This window comes from Cryptotermes secundus, unplaced genomic scaffold (genome assembly GCF_002891405.2).
Source record: "Cryptotermes secundus unplaced genomic scaffold, Csec_1.0 scaffold882, whole genome shotgun sequence".
Taxonomy (NCBI): domain Eukaryota; kingdom Metazoa; phylum Arthropoda; class Insecta; order Blattodea; family Kalotermitidae; genus Cryptotermes; species Cryptotermes secundus.
This window is the reverse complement of record NW_019718627.1, coordinates 171,411-188,394: the sequence shown is the minus strand read 5'-3', so window position 1 is coordinate 188,394 and position 16,984 is coordinate 171,411. Positions and strand designations below refer to the sequence as shown.

At 41.4% G+C, this 16,984-nt stretch overlaps 1 protein-coding gene and 1 long non-coding RNA gene across 2 annotated transcripts in view; one reads left to right on the top strand and one right to left on the bottom strand.

Moving 5' to 3' along the window:
* LOC117282185 overlaps nucleotides 1-16,984 on the top strand; it is a 245,528-nt gene that overhangs the window by 65,908 nt on the left and 162,636 nt on the right. The gene's annotated exons all lie outside the window — the stretch shown is intronic.
* The window catches only part of LOC111862492 (angiopoietin-1 receptor), a 259,584-nt gene that overhangs the window by 83,296 nt on the left and 159,304 nt on the right, over nucleotides 1-16,984 (bottom strand). The window contains exon 3 of the mRNA XM_033750790.1: nucleotides 15,988-16,039. Coding sequence (XP_033606681.1) covers nucleotides 15,988-16,039 — 52 coding nt within the window. The remainder of the gene's footprint in view (nucleotides 1-15,987; nucleotides 16,040-16,984) is intronic.

Sequence of the window (16,984 nt, the reverse complement as noted above, 5' to 3'; positions counted from 1 at the left end):
CCGAAACATCGGTTAACACCACATATACGCGGTGCCAAATCCCAGAAGACAGCTTTCTTCATAGTCACCGCCGTGAAAGCCTCAAATCTTACATTCCTAGTGTGTTGAAATCAAAGTGTCTGCAAAATTATTTCATAATTTTTTCGCGGTTATTAGCTAAAATGTAAAGGTAAATCTGTCTCTGTAACAGACCGTGAAGGCCCATAGGATTGTGGGACGTCGAGGCTCCCACATCATTAGATAATCGGCTCACAGATGGCGGTGATGTTGTCAGCCCTATACACAAGTCGCCCTTTGCCCCCAGGAAATTTCCTGGTACTCATTTCTGTTAGAGACTGAGTCAACCCCACAATCATAGTGCGGCTGCAGGATTAGCTTAATTGAAAAAAAAAATCCAGTGACCTCGTCGGGGATTAGATCACCAACAAAGTAATTATTTATGAAACCGCAATTAACTTTCATTTAACGACGATTAGAACTGAGCTATAGGAGACTGCATTTTTTGTTTTCTTTTTACGCCAAAGGAGTCGGAAGTAACGACTCTCTACGGGCTGGACGGCCTAGGGGTCTGAGTTCGGGTCCCGGTAAAAGCAGTATTTTTCTCCACTCTATATCGTATAGAGAGATGCTTCCCCAGCAGTTCTCTAACTCACTAACCGACACGCTAACTGGAACAGGGAGTCAATCAGAATCAGAATCAGAGGCAACTCGTCTTGGCGCCAAGCCCCTTGAGGCTCACGACCACAATTTTTTTCGACAACCCTTGCATTCATAGTCCTTGTATAACATCCCCTCTTACGAAAGAATGGACCACTTATGAATATGCTTGGCCTTTGTCAAGTGCCTTCCTTTATCCTCACTCGCTCCAAGGTAATAAAGTGATGCTACTTGAATGTTGGCCACGATAATTTCGTTCCACACTCTTTCAACTTCATTATTCATTACCATCCTGTCATTCGAAGCTGGTAGAGTCATGAAACGAAGCATACTCGTAGTACGCTAAGTTAGGACGTTACGATGCGGGCTGCTGTTAACACTGTAATGAAAATTCGGGCTCCATAAAAGGTGGGCATTTCTTCAGTATGTGAATGTCTACTAGCTACTCAAGCAGAACTGTTCCTAGGAGCCAGCAGGAATTTATGATTGGTATAATATGTAAATCTGGGTTGCGACATGAGAAATAAAGACAGAATTTTGAAGTTGAAATATAGCGGAAAACTGGGGCTACGAAGATATTTAAGGATAACAAAAAAAAAACTCCGTGGCCTGTAGTCCGCAGGCGAATTATACCGACCGAGCGACGCCGTTTGTTGGCGAAGTTAGTGCGAAGTTTAGCGGATATAGGCTGTCGCGTGGTCAGCGCAACGGATCCCCATGGCCGTTAATCTCGGTTTTCTAGAACGGAGCCGCTGTTTCCTTGAAATAATTCCTCGGTTATCCTCACGAGGCTGAGTTGACCCCGTTCCAGACCCACTGCTTCTCAGAAAATCCGGTAGCGGGAATCGAACCCGGGGTCTCTGAATCTGTAGCCAGGTTGTAAGGGAAGGAAACAGATGGAAGCGGTTCGCAGCGATCCTATATGACGTGATTTGTTCCAGACAATTAGCTGTTGCCATAGAATTGAAGCGTTTACGTTGTACTGCTCTTCAAAAATTCTTGCGTTTATTTCTTTATAAAACATAACGATTCCTTAATATAGTACAGAAATTGGTGTGCATATGAATAAATGCCCTTCTTTAGGTTGTAAGAAGACTGTTTCTTTCCTGTTCTCTGTGTTATACTGTCGTCAACCGCAGAGCTAATTGTTCCCAGGTTTTCGTAAAATACAATGTGAAATGCTCCTATGATATTCCCAGAAGCTAACTGCTAATGACTTTTAACTTTTGATATAAAAATATAATAGGCTACATGAGTGAAATGTAGCACTAGGCGGGACGGGACATCAATTCATGCTACAGTTTGGATTGGTCTATTCTTATATTCAGTAATATTTATGAAAGGGATTTTCTAAATTTGAGTTGAGGGGGGGATAATAAGCAGAAAACATTTTTAGTTTGTATCGTCGTGTAGTTCGAAGGCAGCCTCACTTTTCCTAGGATCATATTGTCTCCGTGGTCAAAGAGTAAAACAAGCAAAAACAGGTTGTATCTCGCGGAAGGAAAAAACGCCGAGCTCTCTTCAAACTACACGCCGTTACAACCCAGTAGGCTGTACTGTTCATAGTCACTGCCTCAGAACCTCAAACCAAAAAAGAGAGAAAAAAATATTCTCTGATATGACGCCTTATAGTCCATTCAAAATTAACTTGGCTTTCAACGGACTCCTCGGTGTTATGTAAGATTTGAGGTTTTCACGGCGACTCTGAAGAAAGCCGTCTTCTGGGATGTGGCGCCGTGTAGAAATTGTGTTAACTGGTGTTACATCACGGAAGATAGGACTATTCATAACACGGCTGTGAGAACCTCAGACCCTTCTTCTTCTTTTTCCTCTTCCTCTTCTTCTTCTCTGGCTTCCCGGGCTTATATTTTAGCCTTAACCCCCGTTAGAATTACTTACTTTCTCATGGAGCTGAGCCCTTCTAAAGGAGCCGTCAATTCTGTTGCTACTCAAGAATTTCCCAGCATATTATGGAACCCGAAGGTTCATCACCGTGTTCACAAGAGCCCTCCACTGGTCCCTATCCTGAGCCAGATCTATCTAATCCATACCATCCCATCCTATCTCTCTAAGATCCATTCTAATATTGTCCACCCATCTACGCCTTGGTCTTCCCTGTGGTCTCTTTCCTTCTGGTTTTCCGACCAATATCCTCTACGCATTCCTCGTCTCCCCCATTCGTGCTACATGACCTGCCCACCTCATCCTTCTTGACATGATCATTCTAATTATACTTGGAGAAGAGTACAAGTTATGAAGCTCCTCATTATGCATTTCTCTCGAACCTCCTGTCACTTCATCCCTCTTCGGTCCAAATATTCTCCACAACACCTTGTTCTCAAACAACCTCAGTCTATGTTCCTCCCTTAATGTCAGAGACCAAGTTTCACACCCATACAGAACCACAGGCAAACCCGTTAAAATTACCATTTCTTATTTCCTGTCTTGAGTTTTAGCTTCTAGCTTTTCATGCATATAGTTTTTATATCAGCCTCTACGTCACTAGACACTACTCTGTATGTGTCAATGATCTGTAAAATGCAGTACCGAATTGTGTATACAAGTGATCAGTAAATCCTACAGCCAATCCATACCCCGTCTATAGTCACACAAACCCCTAAATGGAGGAAATATATTATTATTTTCATGCCCTTTCTTATCTACCTCTTGCCGAGCACCTCATACAAGCGGGAAAGCACTGACTGGCAGCTACGATTTTATATTTTATGTCATATTCTATTTCGTTTTGAAGTGTATTATTGAGCTTAGGTATTTAAATATAGCCGCCCTTTGAAAGTTTTGTCGGTTTAATTCAGTGTCTGTTTTAACTCTATTTATGGTTTGACCTCAAATCCTACAACATAAAATAAATTTATCAGATGTTCTTTCTTTTGTCTTAAAAGTATTTCTGTTTGTGTGTGATTTGGGCTCTCGCATTCGTGAATATTCACATTACGGCCTTAGAGACTATGACAACCATGTACGAGTATTGTAGCAGGTGGTCACTAATGTTTCGTAAGAACTCATTACCACTATTTTCTACCTTGAAGAAGGATGTAGAATATTCTTAAGAAACGCTTATAGTCACCAGAGTACACGGCTCAGAAGTATAAGATGGATATAGTTTTGTGACATGACGCCTGAAAGCCGGAATAGTTCATTGCTAGACAACGGCTCAGTAAACAGGTTCCCTCGTAGATGAACTCGCACATACATTGCTAGGAAACGGATCGGTAAACATGCGTAAAACAATACGGTTTTGTCAGGAAACGGTGTTTTCTATTGGGCCCGACCCGATGTTATATAATGAGGATCCAATGCAACAAATTTTACACCCAAGTAAAACACGAAGTCAAAAAAAGTAAAGCTATCCCTGTAACAGGCCGTGGAGGCCCATAGGGTTGTGAGAGGTTGAGGTTCCCACATTATCTAGATAGTCGGCTCATAGGTGACGGTGAGGTTTTCAGCCTTACGCGCCGCCGCCCTTTACCACCAAGAATATTCCTGGTACTCATTTCTGTTAAAGGCTGAGTCGACCCCAGGGCCACAATGCGGCCGGAAGGATTAGGTCAGTTGAAAAAATCTAGTGGCCTCATCGGGACTTGAACAAAACACGAAGTAAAAATATATTTATTTTATTCATTTCACGACGCTCACAGTAACTGAGAGTGTAGAGTGTCGAATGATCTGATAACAATAAACCGTGAATTGGAAAGAAGCGGTCGTGATATATTATAATTTTCCTGGAGGATATGAAGAAAACCATATGATTTCTCAGTTAGCATAGTCTTTATCCCACCGAGATTCGAACCGCGCACCTCTCGAATACAAAGCAGACGTGTTACCGTTTGTGTCAATTTGACTGAGGTGCAAATATGGTTTTGCGTGTTATATAATATCAATGTTTTTGGCAGGAAACCTAAGGACTAAGGGATACGTTATTTCATGTTGGTTATACTGATCACATTTAAACCGATTTCCGGGGATAATAAAAATTCCTTCCGATTGAATAGCCATATCATATTAAAATATTGATCTGTAGCAGCTAAAGTGTGAGAACTCTAGGCCAATGTTGGAGACGAAGCTTGCCCTAATTTATTGAACAAATTCTCTGATATATTTTTAATTAACTAGGATTTCACTTCATTTCCAGTAACCATTCCTTTATATCATTCAGACCATCTAAACAAAATTTAATAAATATCAAAGGATAGCGGTATTTTATGCTCCCTTAAATACAAGTGGCGAAGTCACTGGATTTTTAATTGACCTAATCCTTCCAGGTGGGGCACGCGGTAGCGTAGTTGGTTGAGGCACTATACTACAAGCCGGAAGGTCACGGATTCAGTTCCTTATGAGGTCATGGAATTTTTTTTCAATTTACTTAATCCTTCCAGCCACACTATGGCCCTGGGGTCGGCTCAGCCTCTAACAGAAATCAGTACCAAGAATACTCTTGGAGGTAAAAGGCGGCCGGCACGTAGGGCTGACAACCTTGCCGCCATATGTGAGCTGATTGTCTAGAAAATGTGGGAACCTCAATATCTCACAACCCTATGGGCCTCCACGGCCTCTTACTGGAATATTTTCGCTTAGATTGGACATAGAGAAACTATAGAGATATTCTTTCGGTTTCCTAGTTTGAAAATTGGAAGATTCTAGACTGTGTACCCTGAACGAACATTATATTGAAAAATGTTTATTTTCATAAGAATATTCCAAGAACAATAAAGAAGCAACATTTTAATTAAGATACATCGATAAGAAGGAATATTGCCTAAAGAATCCTTGTATACAAGTAATATCTCAAATATTGAAGGAAACTTGTTCTGGAATGTGACAGTGTATAGTTCTAAGAAGGTCACTAAATTTCCAGATGAAAGTATTGCCTTCATCTTCAGGGTCGGAGATTAAACCAGGCAGAGCCGTGAAGAGTTATATATAAAGCCACGTAGTAAGTTCAACAGACTGTACGGCGTTACAACGCAGAAAATATAACTGTCCATAATCACTGCTGTGGGACCCTCAGATTCGACAAGCATAGCTATGTTTGTTTCTTGCGTCTTGCTGGTTACGTGCCTCGTATACGTTTAATTTAAACACAAACATAGAGACGGTACCTCCATTTTGGTGGAATTGTACCACACTGAGCGGCGTCACATCTTAATCGCCACTGTGAGAATCTTATATTTATCAACCTAAATATTTGTAATATCTCTTGTGAATTTAACGGGTAAAACGTATAGTTGTCCCTGTGCTTAACTAATTAAACAGTACGCCGTTAAGGCGCATGGGGGAGTGGATGTAAAGATCCATATTCTCTTTACCTCGGCTCTAACTGGAGGTGAGTAGTCAGCTTCACGCCCCGACCGCTTTACCCGCGGTACCCATTGGATAGGAGGTTGGGTGGACCTAAGAGCTGGTCTGGACAACATGGAGAAGAAACAATTCTTGACCCTACCGGGTACTTAACAAAAACCCCGTTTAAATTAATTTCTTAAATTATCGGCATTATTCTTACATAATAAACATGGTCTAATAACAGTTTGTATTAAGCAGTACTGCTCTCTAGACATGCGTTACAATTGGATATGGTGGATATTACAATCTCGACAACAGCATGTTTTCACATAGTATGAAGTGACTGCAGACGGGACTTCGATTGATGAATTGGTTTATTGACCACTTACAGGTCGTAACTACAAATAACTACAACACTATCGCTATTTCCACATTTTACAGTTCACTGTCAAACAGTTATTATTCTAAATCTGTTACTAGACGTTTCCTGGTAACTGCTTTAACAATGTCTGTTCCTCTGCCTCCGGGTTCAAGTGCCCTCTTCACAGACTCCTGTACGGAACTGTCTAAGCTCTAGCCTTGCCCATTGCATAATACATCTCGGCACGTACCACATCGAAATTACAGCTCTTTCATTGTTGCTTTTGTGTCTGTTGCTGTTGAAACATGTTTACGGAGCCGTTGCCCAGAAAAGGCCCTGGTAACTCCGCCCATTTCATTGTCATCGTATAGGAGCTGGTCTACGCGGTACAGTATAGTCAATTGTCGTTTAGTACTACAATTTATGGTCCTATGCTAACTATTGCCAACTCTGATAACTGTCAACCTATATAGAACGGAAAGTGTTGCTCTGTTAGATTCCAGAATTGTACCGGCCGTCAGCGTTTGTCCCTTAAGTTAAATATTGAAGTTGGGAAATGTATTTTCTCCTCCATACTTTAATAAAAGTGTGTCTAGATTTATTTTCGGCCACATTGCAGTTATGCGGTATGTTTCCCAGTGTTTATGGCATATGTAATATAGATGACACTTCTGGGGTTTGCCGATGGCATTAAAATTATTATACAAAGAAATTTCTGTTAATAATGTCACGTGTTGGGTATGTCACGTGACAAATAACTTCACGTGGGTCTCGGATTTAGTGAATCTTTACTGGACACTCACACTTACACACTTCACAAATATTACCACTTGCAGTGTCACTTGACTTCTGGCCCAATACGTCAGTGGGACATCTCAACTATCCTTGGCCGTGGCTGGATCCCGACTGTCTTCAGCGGCGGTTTCTGTCCCAAGACTGTCTCTTCTCCGTTTATATAGGCGTTATGCCGACCGGATACCAGACATCATTTCTCGCGGTCCCATCGACAGTCCGCTGCTAGGCAACGAGCCTTATGTTGTCCATCTCCGGGGAGACGCGTTCGTTGCTTCAGCACTCTCTGCGCAAGGGCTCACTGTTATTGTGTTACCATGGAAGTACATACTCCAAACACGTTACAATAATTTATCGAAATTGATACAGTAACGTAACATTGAAAGTATTTATTTATTTTAGGTATTCACGGTGGTTTATTGTTGGTGTTGATTCTGCTCTTTGGCCTTTATACCGTGTGATGTGATCATCGTTGCGGACGTTTCTGAGGTACATGCTGTGGTTATGAAGAGTTCTATCTTCTGGGATATAACGTCGTTTAGAGCACTCAAAGTCTCTGGCTTATTTTACCCTGAAGATGGAGGCGACATATTCCTCCGAAACGTCGGTTTATTTTCAAGGGACTACACAGAGTTATATCCCAGAATATGCAACCCTTCAAAGTAATAGGAATTTTCAAAATTACGTAATGTGGAGGTTAAAATTTATAGTCCTCTCCACATGTTACTAGGATAACCAAATCATTGATAAGTAGGTCCAGACATGTAGCACAAATGGGAAAGAAGAAAATGCGTAAAAAATTGGTAGGATAACCTGAAGAAAAGCGAGAACTCGGGATACGTAGGATTGTGTTAAAATGATACTGAAATAAACGGGATCATACAATTTGGATTGGTTCATTTGACTCAGGATAAGGACAGTTGACAGATTATTGTGAAGTAGGTGATGGACATTGGAGTTTCCACAAAATAAATTTATTTTATTTAGTTTCAGTGCGAATATTAGATTCTCAAGAATGACTCAACTCAATGGATTTACTTAATATTTCCTGCTTACAGCAGTTTCAATGCTAACGTATGATGTGAACAGGAATATCTCGCGTCTGAAGAAGTCTGTGGCTGCAGTGCCGTATATAAGCCCCATGATTTTGCACTTTCGCTGCACGGGTGGGGAAGTTGTTCGCGAGATTCAGGCTACTGTGTCTACACAAAGGGCGAGGTGTGAGGTTGTAGGGAACACTCTCTGCATATCAACGACAAGTCGGTTCACAATCACTACGCCATACAGAGAACTTGACCTTGGGGCGATTCATCTCTAGGAAGGCTCATACATATGTGACGTACTTCCTTCAGCTAGGAGCTAGAATAATCTCCCACTTTCTGGACCCATGTTCATGATCTCTCTTTCAAGTTTTATACAAAACAACATGGCGACCTAGCGTAATTTCTATTTCAAGAGTTAAATCTTCTGGGATGTAACACCGTGTAGTCAATTGAAAGTCAATGGGCGTTTCGGAGGAAAATATAGCCTCTATCTTCAGGGATGGAATTAGGTATGAAATATGGAGATGAGGACGGCACGAAGCTTGAAGGTGTGGGATTTGTCGATGTATGAAGAGAGAACCACTTATTAAACAGTTATATAAATATTTATTGTAGTGATACATATACAGTCGAATTTCTGTTTGAATAATTGAAGGTCGCTGGTTGCTGAGAAGTCGTGTGAATAAAATCTTTCTCATGTAGTCGGTTCTCTCTCTATTAGTCCACCTCCGCTCCGACCTAGTAGAGAACATCAGTTTCTGCTGTTTGCTTACTGCGTTCTGCTGAACTAGTTCCCTGGAGACCCGATTTTCAGTCGTTACTTAGCAGTGATATGTAGGCTTTACCTAGCGATGGATCGATTATTCAGGGAACGTGTCCCCGACGAAACGTGTTTGCCGGGCTGTTGCTTAGCAGTGGATGGTTTCTACACTATTATTGGCTAGCGCTTGGCTCAATGTGGGCGGTTCCCACAGAGGTTAAGTTCTAAAACTGTAATTTAGACAGAATATTTGCTACCTTTAAGTCATCTCCAGAAGTGGATGAATAAATTTTAGTACTGATACATTTATGAGCTGCGATAGCTCAGTAGGTATAACGACTGGCTAGGGGCTGGACGACCGAGGGGTCGAAATTCGAGTTCCGGTAGGGTCAAGAATTTTCTCTTCTCCACGTCGTCCAGATCGGTTCTGGGGTCCTCCAATGGGTATCGGGTTTTTTCCCCGGGGGTAAAGCGGCAGGGACGTGAAGCTGACCACTCACCTCCAGCTAGTGCCGAAATCAAGAAAATGTGGATCTATACATCCACTTCCCCATACGCTTTCATGGCCTACCGCTTAATTAAATACAAGGGACAATTTTACCTTTTACTGATATATTTCCTAGAGGCGGATTTTTCAGTTGACCTAATCCTTCCAACCGCACTATGGCCCTGAGGTCGACTCGGTCTCTCACAGAAATGAGTACCAGGAATTTTCGTGGAGGGTAAATGGTGGCCGGCTCGTAAGGCTGACAACGTTACCGCCATCTGTGAGCCGATTGTCTAAAGAAAATATTGGAGCCTGGATGTGTCACAGCCCTATGTGCCTTCACTGTCTCTTACACGGATAGTTTTACCTTTGTATTAGTCTCAGCTGAAGAAAATGACGGAATCATCAGATATTTCTGGTACTTGTTATTAAAATTTGTTATCGCCGTTACAGATCGCATTGAATATCTGTAGCCTTTTCATCCACGAACGGAGCGCTCAACAAGCTTCAATGGAACATAGATACACGGATGAGTACATTCTTGTATCTGAGGAGTCGGAGAAACATTAATAGATGATAAATGTGAAATAATTGGCAATTACCGTTACTAGAGAAACGCTGTTTACTGCACACATTTACTGACCTGTTTCTTGACAGAAGCAAAATAGTGCATCATATTTCTGTATGACCTTTTGTTATGTTACACTCAATACAAAGTATGTTTACAAGGTACTTTAATGATTGCTATTTTTGTGTATATTACCAGCATGTGAACTATGTCAAGTGTAAAGTATTTTTTTATGTTCGCATGGCAACACATCTCACGAAAATGTAAATTAGAATATACCTAAAAGTTACATCCTTATCGTGTTGTTACGTCAGCATTTCAAATGTCAGTCATACCCGTACGTATTATACGTTACTTTAAAACTGGGTTTCCCCTCTACGTTTAATTCAAGTGACATGAAATTCTCCGAAAAATGTTATTTAAGGTGCCCATTTGAAGTTTCTTTTACCAGCTGAATATAAGCCTAAATTGGACTCTAAAAAACTTATTTTTTAAGAGCTTCTTAGTACGTAAAATAAATTACGATGAGATGGACTGGGAATGTGGCATTTGTCCTAGAAAACTGGCAGGCTGTTGTGAATACGGGAGTGCAACTGCGGAATTTCTAGTAGCTGAGCAACTGTCAGTTTCTCAAGAAGAACTCAACTCCGTAGACACACAAAAAATGGATAGGTTATCATTAGGAAACGCCAGAGATTTGAAAGCTTAAAGAATAGTTCATACAGTAGATAATGGGATGACTTCGTGAGGGCAGACTCAGGCGGTAGAGTCGAGCCGACTTTTAGTGTATGTGCCTGATTCACAGTTTCTCTGCCCAGAAAACAGTCTACACGATAGCAGTACTAGTTACTTATATCGTGTATGGCTTGTACAATTGTATGGCTGAAGAAGTGGAAATTGGTTCCTTTTCCACCCCGTATATCCGTGTTCAACCCATGGGTTGAACCTATGGGTACTCACATTTATTTCCACTGGGAATAATGATTTCTGGGCGTGAAGCTCAACGGTGTTATTGATTTCAACTTCGTTTGAATGACGTAGAGCTTGAACACGAGGATGTCTTTATCTTTTAATATTTAGTACGTAAAAACAAATAAACGAGTGAACTCTGTTTCCTGATACAAATTGACCTGTCTATCTAACTAAGGGGCACGCGGTAGCATAATTGGTTGAGGCACTATGCTACAAGCCGAAATGTCGCGGTATCAAGTCCTGGTGAGGTGGATTCTTTTTAATTTGCCTAACCCTTCCAGCCGCACTATGGCCCTGGGATCGACTCAGCCTCTAACAGAAATGAGTACCCGGAATATTCTTGGGGGTAAAGGGCGGCCGGCGAATAGGGCTGACAACCTCAACGCCATCTATGAGCCGATTGTCTAGAGAAAATGTGGGAACCTCAACATCTCACAACCCTATTGCCTCCACGGCCTGTTACAGGGATACCTTTACTTTTTATCTATCTATATGTCTGTCTGTCTGTCCGTCCATCCATCCATCCATCCATCCATCTATCTATGGCTCTGCAATTATTTGCTGGAATCTGGATGGTTTTTTTCAGTTTCGTAATCTTTACACAGTCGGTAGGACTCCTTGGACGGGGATCAGTCCGTAGCAAGGCCGTTACCTGCACACAGGACAGCACAAACACAGAATAAACGCACACAGACATCCATGCCTTGAGTAGGATTCGAACCCACGATCCCAGTGTTTCAGCGGACGAAGACGGCTTATGCCTTACATCACTCGGCAACTGTTATCTGCCGGATTGATGGTACCAAATAGAATTTCTTAAAATTAAAACACCATTAGGGAATTCCGTGATTTGTGTACCAGATAGGAGTCGTAAAAGTCAAGAAGTAAAATGGTTAATAAATTGAACGCTATGAAATGGAGATGTATGGGGGAGTTGAGGTATATCTCAACGTGAAGTAAACTCCAATTTCCCAGTTGTCGAGCCCCTAGCATTGTCGCTGTACGAGCTGAGACCACGAAGTTTTGATGTCACACGAAAAATTCCAAATTCTGAACGAGTTTGTGATGCTCCGTCAAAAAAAATTCTTTACTTTCTCAAGTTTGCCGCCTGTGCTTTGACGTCTGACCTTGTCTAGCTGTGAGGCTCATGTCAGAACTGGGTTTCTGTCCTCTCTGACTCAATTCTTATTCTTTTAATGCATGTATTTCTTTTCTGTCAAACTTCTTGTGTCACATTTGCCTGCTTCCTATGAGATGAAAGGAGTCGTTATAAGTTAGAGACTTCAAATACATCATGGCATATCGTTGTGTCTGTTCTGTACATGAAAGCATCAAAACTGCTGTGAAGAATATTCATTCATGTGTCGCAACTTGAAATGTTACTTCTATCACATATATCACGTTCCGATATTTATATATAATAATTCTGAATATAAAATATTTTGGAACGTATACCCGTTACTAGGCAACGACCACGAAACAAGCAACTATAAAGCAGCCATTGTTAAGTAACGGTTTCGCAAACAAGCATGCTTTCACGGCAACGAGAGGACAACAATAATGGAAGACACGTTCACGGTTAAGCGGTGTTTACATTAGCGTAGTGCCACGTCTAATAACAGGCGTGAATGTAGTTCGGCCGTAGTTACAGCTCGTGTAAACACAACAGCCGTGAATGCGTAGGCGTGAGCGCACTCCTGCCACTCGCCACGTTTCTCTCAGCCAGGCGTGACAAATAACGAAACAGCGTTTGTTTTTTTCCCCTGAATCCGGCGTATTTACAGGCGTGAGTGTCAATTCTGTGATGCACCCCGTGCGGAAACGTTGCCGAAGTGTCGGGAGAAGAGTTAAAAGATGCAAACAAACTGTCGCCTAAGTTATCGGAGAACAATACCAAATTCTTCAAACCCGATATCACCAGTTGATTCATGTGTGTCGGGAAACAGTCGACAGAGCGCTCCTGAACATTGTGACCGATGTAAGGCGCAACATTTCGACCAAGCGGATTGGCAGGAAATTATGAATTTTCCCTAGTGGTTATTCTATGTATGCATTTTTCGTTTCGGTTCTTAAGTTTCCGCTGTGGTTTTATCGAACTCTTTTCTTATCCTTGTATTAATGTTTCGTTTGAAATAAAGAATTTTGAAATACGTATTATTTTTTAATTATTCAGTTTCCCTCATTGTCAGTAAGTCAATCCCTGGCGGTGAAGAGTCGTGGTAACTGAATTCTCCTAATGACACGTCTGAGATGAGCAAACATTTAAGGTACAAATCCCTTATTTTTCAAAATCAAATGATTTTGTATGTTCAAAATATCTCAATTCTCTATTACTTTGAATGGTGATAAATTTTAATGGAAGTTCATATTTACTCACCTGACAGGTAATTTCACATTAACCAAGACACGTTATTATTGTGCGTTAGAAAATTAAGTAATTTTTACATGCCTGTAAATGTTCCTCCAAAGCTAACTTGATGGCTTTTAAAGTCTCAGGAAGAAATTTGCATTTTGTGGTTCTTGGCATTCGGAACAAAAAACTCTAGGCTTTTAAATCCATCTCCAGTGGCCAAGTAAGGTAGTGTAATTTTTAATTTCACTTTCAGTGGCACGAGTCGACACGTAGTATCCTGTTTCACTATCTATGGATAAACTTTCTCAAGTAGGTAATTAACATTTTTGGTGTGATTCGCGACATTTGTTTATAATTATAATTAGCTTAGATAATTAGATACAAGTTCAACCGATAGTGTTCTTGATGGACCAATCGCTTCTCTCATAGCAATCCAGTTTCTAACCTATCACCTTCGTTTTCTTCGGCACTTTCCAAAATTTTGATTTTTTTTTTTCAGCAAGCAACAGCTCGGTTTTTATTACTTCAGCAACAGCACGGCCACCCCTCCCATCTTCGTACAGTGACTGAAATGATCACGTGGAAACTCGACCCCGGGCGTGTAATACGTTTCAAACATTCCAGTGTTTACATTGCAAAATGACTTACAATCTTGTAGGAAAGGCGTGCGAATACGCCACTCCGAAGCGTGGTCATGGATTTCAAAACTGCACATTTTCACATTTACGTTAGCGTGGTGCCACGTTTCAAGCTCCCATCTCGAGCCCAAGACCACATTTTTGTTACTGTCAGAGAGTTTGGGGTTTGTTTATGAGGGCGACCTCTCTGACGAGGGGGGGGGTCTGTCATTTACAATTTCTGCAGGCCTCGCCAATGCAATAATTCTCGGGTCCGTGTCCCGCGGGGTACATGGCCCTATTTTACTCTCGGATTCAGGACTCCCTCGACTTGGAGGGTCAGGTCCCTTTATTTATATTCCCCCCCCCACCCAGCAGGGTGGGCACTGGACTCCGTTTTCTTCGCCTCCAACGCCTCGTTGGGCTACGGTGGATGTATAACACAACTGACAGAAAATCATCTGGTCGTTCGGTCAAATTGCTCCTGTTCCTGGTTGACAGAATGGCCGAATTACAGTACGTAACATAGCTTCGAGTTTGACCTTGACTTGAGTTTTAGTCACAGAATTACTGGGGTTTAGTTGTTGTGATCTATTGCTGTTAGAAGCTAGTAGCTGTGGCCGGGGACAATAAGGGAACCCAGAGGAAAGAAAACGTCCGCCGTCGAAAGCCGCTACTAAGTAACGGCAGTGAGGATGTAACTGTGGGCACCAGTGTGTTTGTGTGTGTGTGATAGGAAACTGTAAAATGTAGCATGCGGTGAATCAGAGTGTCCAATAAATTCGATTAATAATACAAACCATTTTTTTTTTCTTGGCACTACAGCCCCAGTGGGGCTAGGCCTACCTTCATGAACTTCCTCGTTCACTTCGGTTTTTCTAGATCTTAAACATTCGGTAGGACTCCTTGGGCGGGTGATCAGCTCGTCGCAAGGCCTCTTCCTGTACACAAACACAGAAAAACGCGCACACACAAACTAAACATCCATGCACTGAGTGGGATTCGAACCCACGATCTCGGTTTCCAAGCGAGCGAAGACAGTACATGCCTTAGGCCACTCGGCTACCGTGACCGGCACAATCCAAACCATACCACTTCATAATATTAAAAATCATTTTGTGAGATTTGAGGTTCCCACTATCATGACTGCCAAATTACCGGTCCTTTCGGATGCGAGACAGCCTAGTTTCATGTATGGACACCAGTGTTTTCGTGGAACCTACTGGTTTTATGTTCAGGGTAGTTGAAACGACAATGCTCCCCATCCCAAGGGACCAATTTCTTGACTATTTGATTTTTAAATATTAATATTATCTTACGCTGTGACTGCAAAAAAGTAGGGCAGCAACTCGTGTTGGACGCAGTATTCAAGTTGTACTGACAACTGCAGCTAGTCTACAGACAATTCTTCCTGTATCATTTTACTGTCCGTAATTATCTAGATAGTCACTCTTTCACCAGATATCACTGTCAAGCGGGAAACACTCTCCTCTTCATATTCAGGAAGTCCCAAATTCGGGTTTCTGCATGAAATTCGGCGACCTTGACCGAGATATTTCGTGATTTCTTGCCCCTCGAGATCACTACTGGGGCAGTAGGTATATTTTAGTATTTGCCACGTTCATTGACGTCTGAAGGGGGCAGGCATCAGCCTTCCTCGTGATTTTTAGAAAAAATTTTAATTTAAAAAGAATCAAACGCTGTCACCCAAAATTAAAATTATTTTTTAAAAAAGGTATAGATTTTTGCAATGAAATCGACATAATCCAAAGTCGACACTTACTCGTTCAAAACTATCGTATAGGTCTGTGAGCAGGTTTTCTTGAAGGAAAATGAATTCATGACTATTTCATTGCGACTGAATTAGCAAAAACTGGTTTGCTTCTGCCGTAATTGAACATGAAGAGTGAGGTAAGAAAAAAAAGCACATTTAGAAAGTATGTGTGCCCTATGGTGAATGAGTACATATTTCCAACCTTGTTCTGTGAACTATTTTTAATAATTTTGATACATCTCTTTTAGCTTATTATAAATTTGGCTGTTGTAAATATCCGGAAGGCCGTATCAGTTTCTTACCTGTTTCTTTTTCTGGAAATGGCGTTGTTCCGTTAGATCCTCCATGTTCAACCTATAAATAATAAAATTAAATAATTAAACTAAACATATTTATAGTCATCAATTATAACTAACGTATAAAGACTGTAATATATAACTCCACTTTTCCTTTTGTCTCCATTTATATGGTTCTGGTCAGGTTGCAAGGACATGTTAATAGACTTTCTAGTGCACGAAGCAACACATTCCCATCGTTCCGTTGCCTGGCAACTGCTTAAAACATATGTGGTAACTACGCGTAGCCACGGCATTAAGTATTCAAAGAAACTGTGATGGTGCACCCTTGGCTTTCTAGAAGCAATTAATTTTATGAAGAATCCAGGCGATGAAGAACAATGCCATCTGTACTACTATATACATATATTAATTTATATAATTGTAGTTGTATTTGTATTTGTATTTTGAGGCACTATGCTACAAGCCGGAAGCCGCGGGTTCAAGTCCCGATGAGGTCATTGGATTTTTTCCCAGTTGACCTAATCCTTCCGACCGCACTATGACCCTGGGGTTCACTCAGCCTCTAACAGAAATAAGTACCAGGAATTAATAAATAATTATCCTGGGGAGTAAAGCGCGGCCGGCGCGTAAGGCTGACAATCTTACCGCCATCTATGAGTCGATTGTCTAGAAAATGTGGGAACCTCAACATCTCACAACCCTACGGGTCTCCACGGCTTGTTACAGGGATAGCTTTACTTTTTTATTGCATTCATTGTGTGTAGTGTGTCCTTCATTGTTTGTGTAGTTTTGTGTGCTGTGTTTTGTTTCGGAGTGTTGTGTTATCTTGTGTGATGTGTCTTATTTGTGCGTTGTGTNGGGAACTCAGTGGACAGCAGACTGACAATAGGGCAAATATACAGGAACCAATCCTTGCATATGAGATTTAGAACTGCACAAAATACAATTAGAACTGCACATTTTGTGTAGAACTGCACGTTACAAAAACGCTGATCTAAAA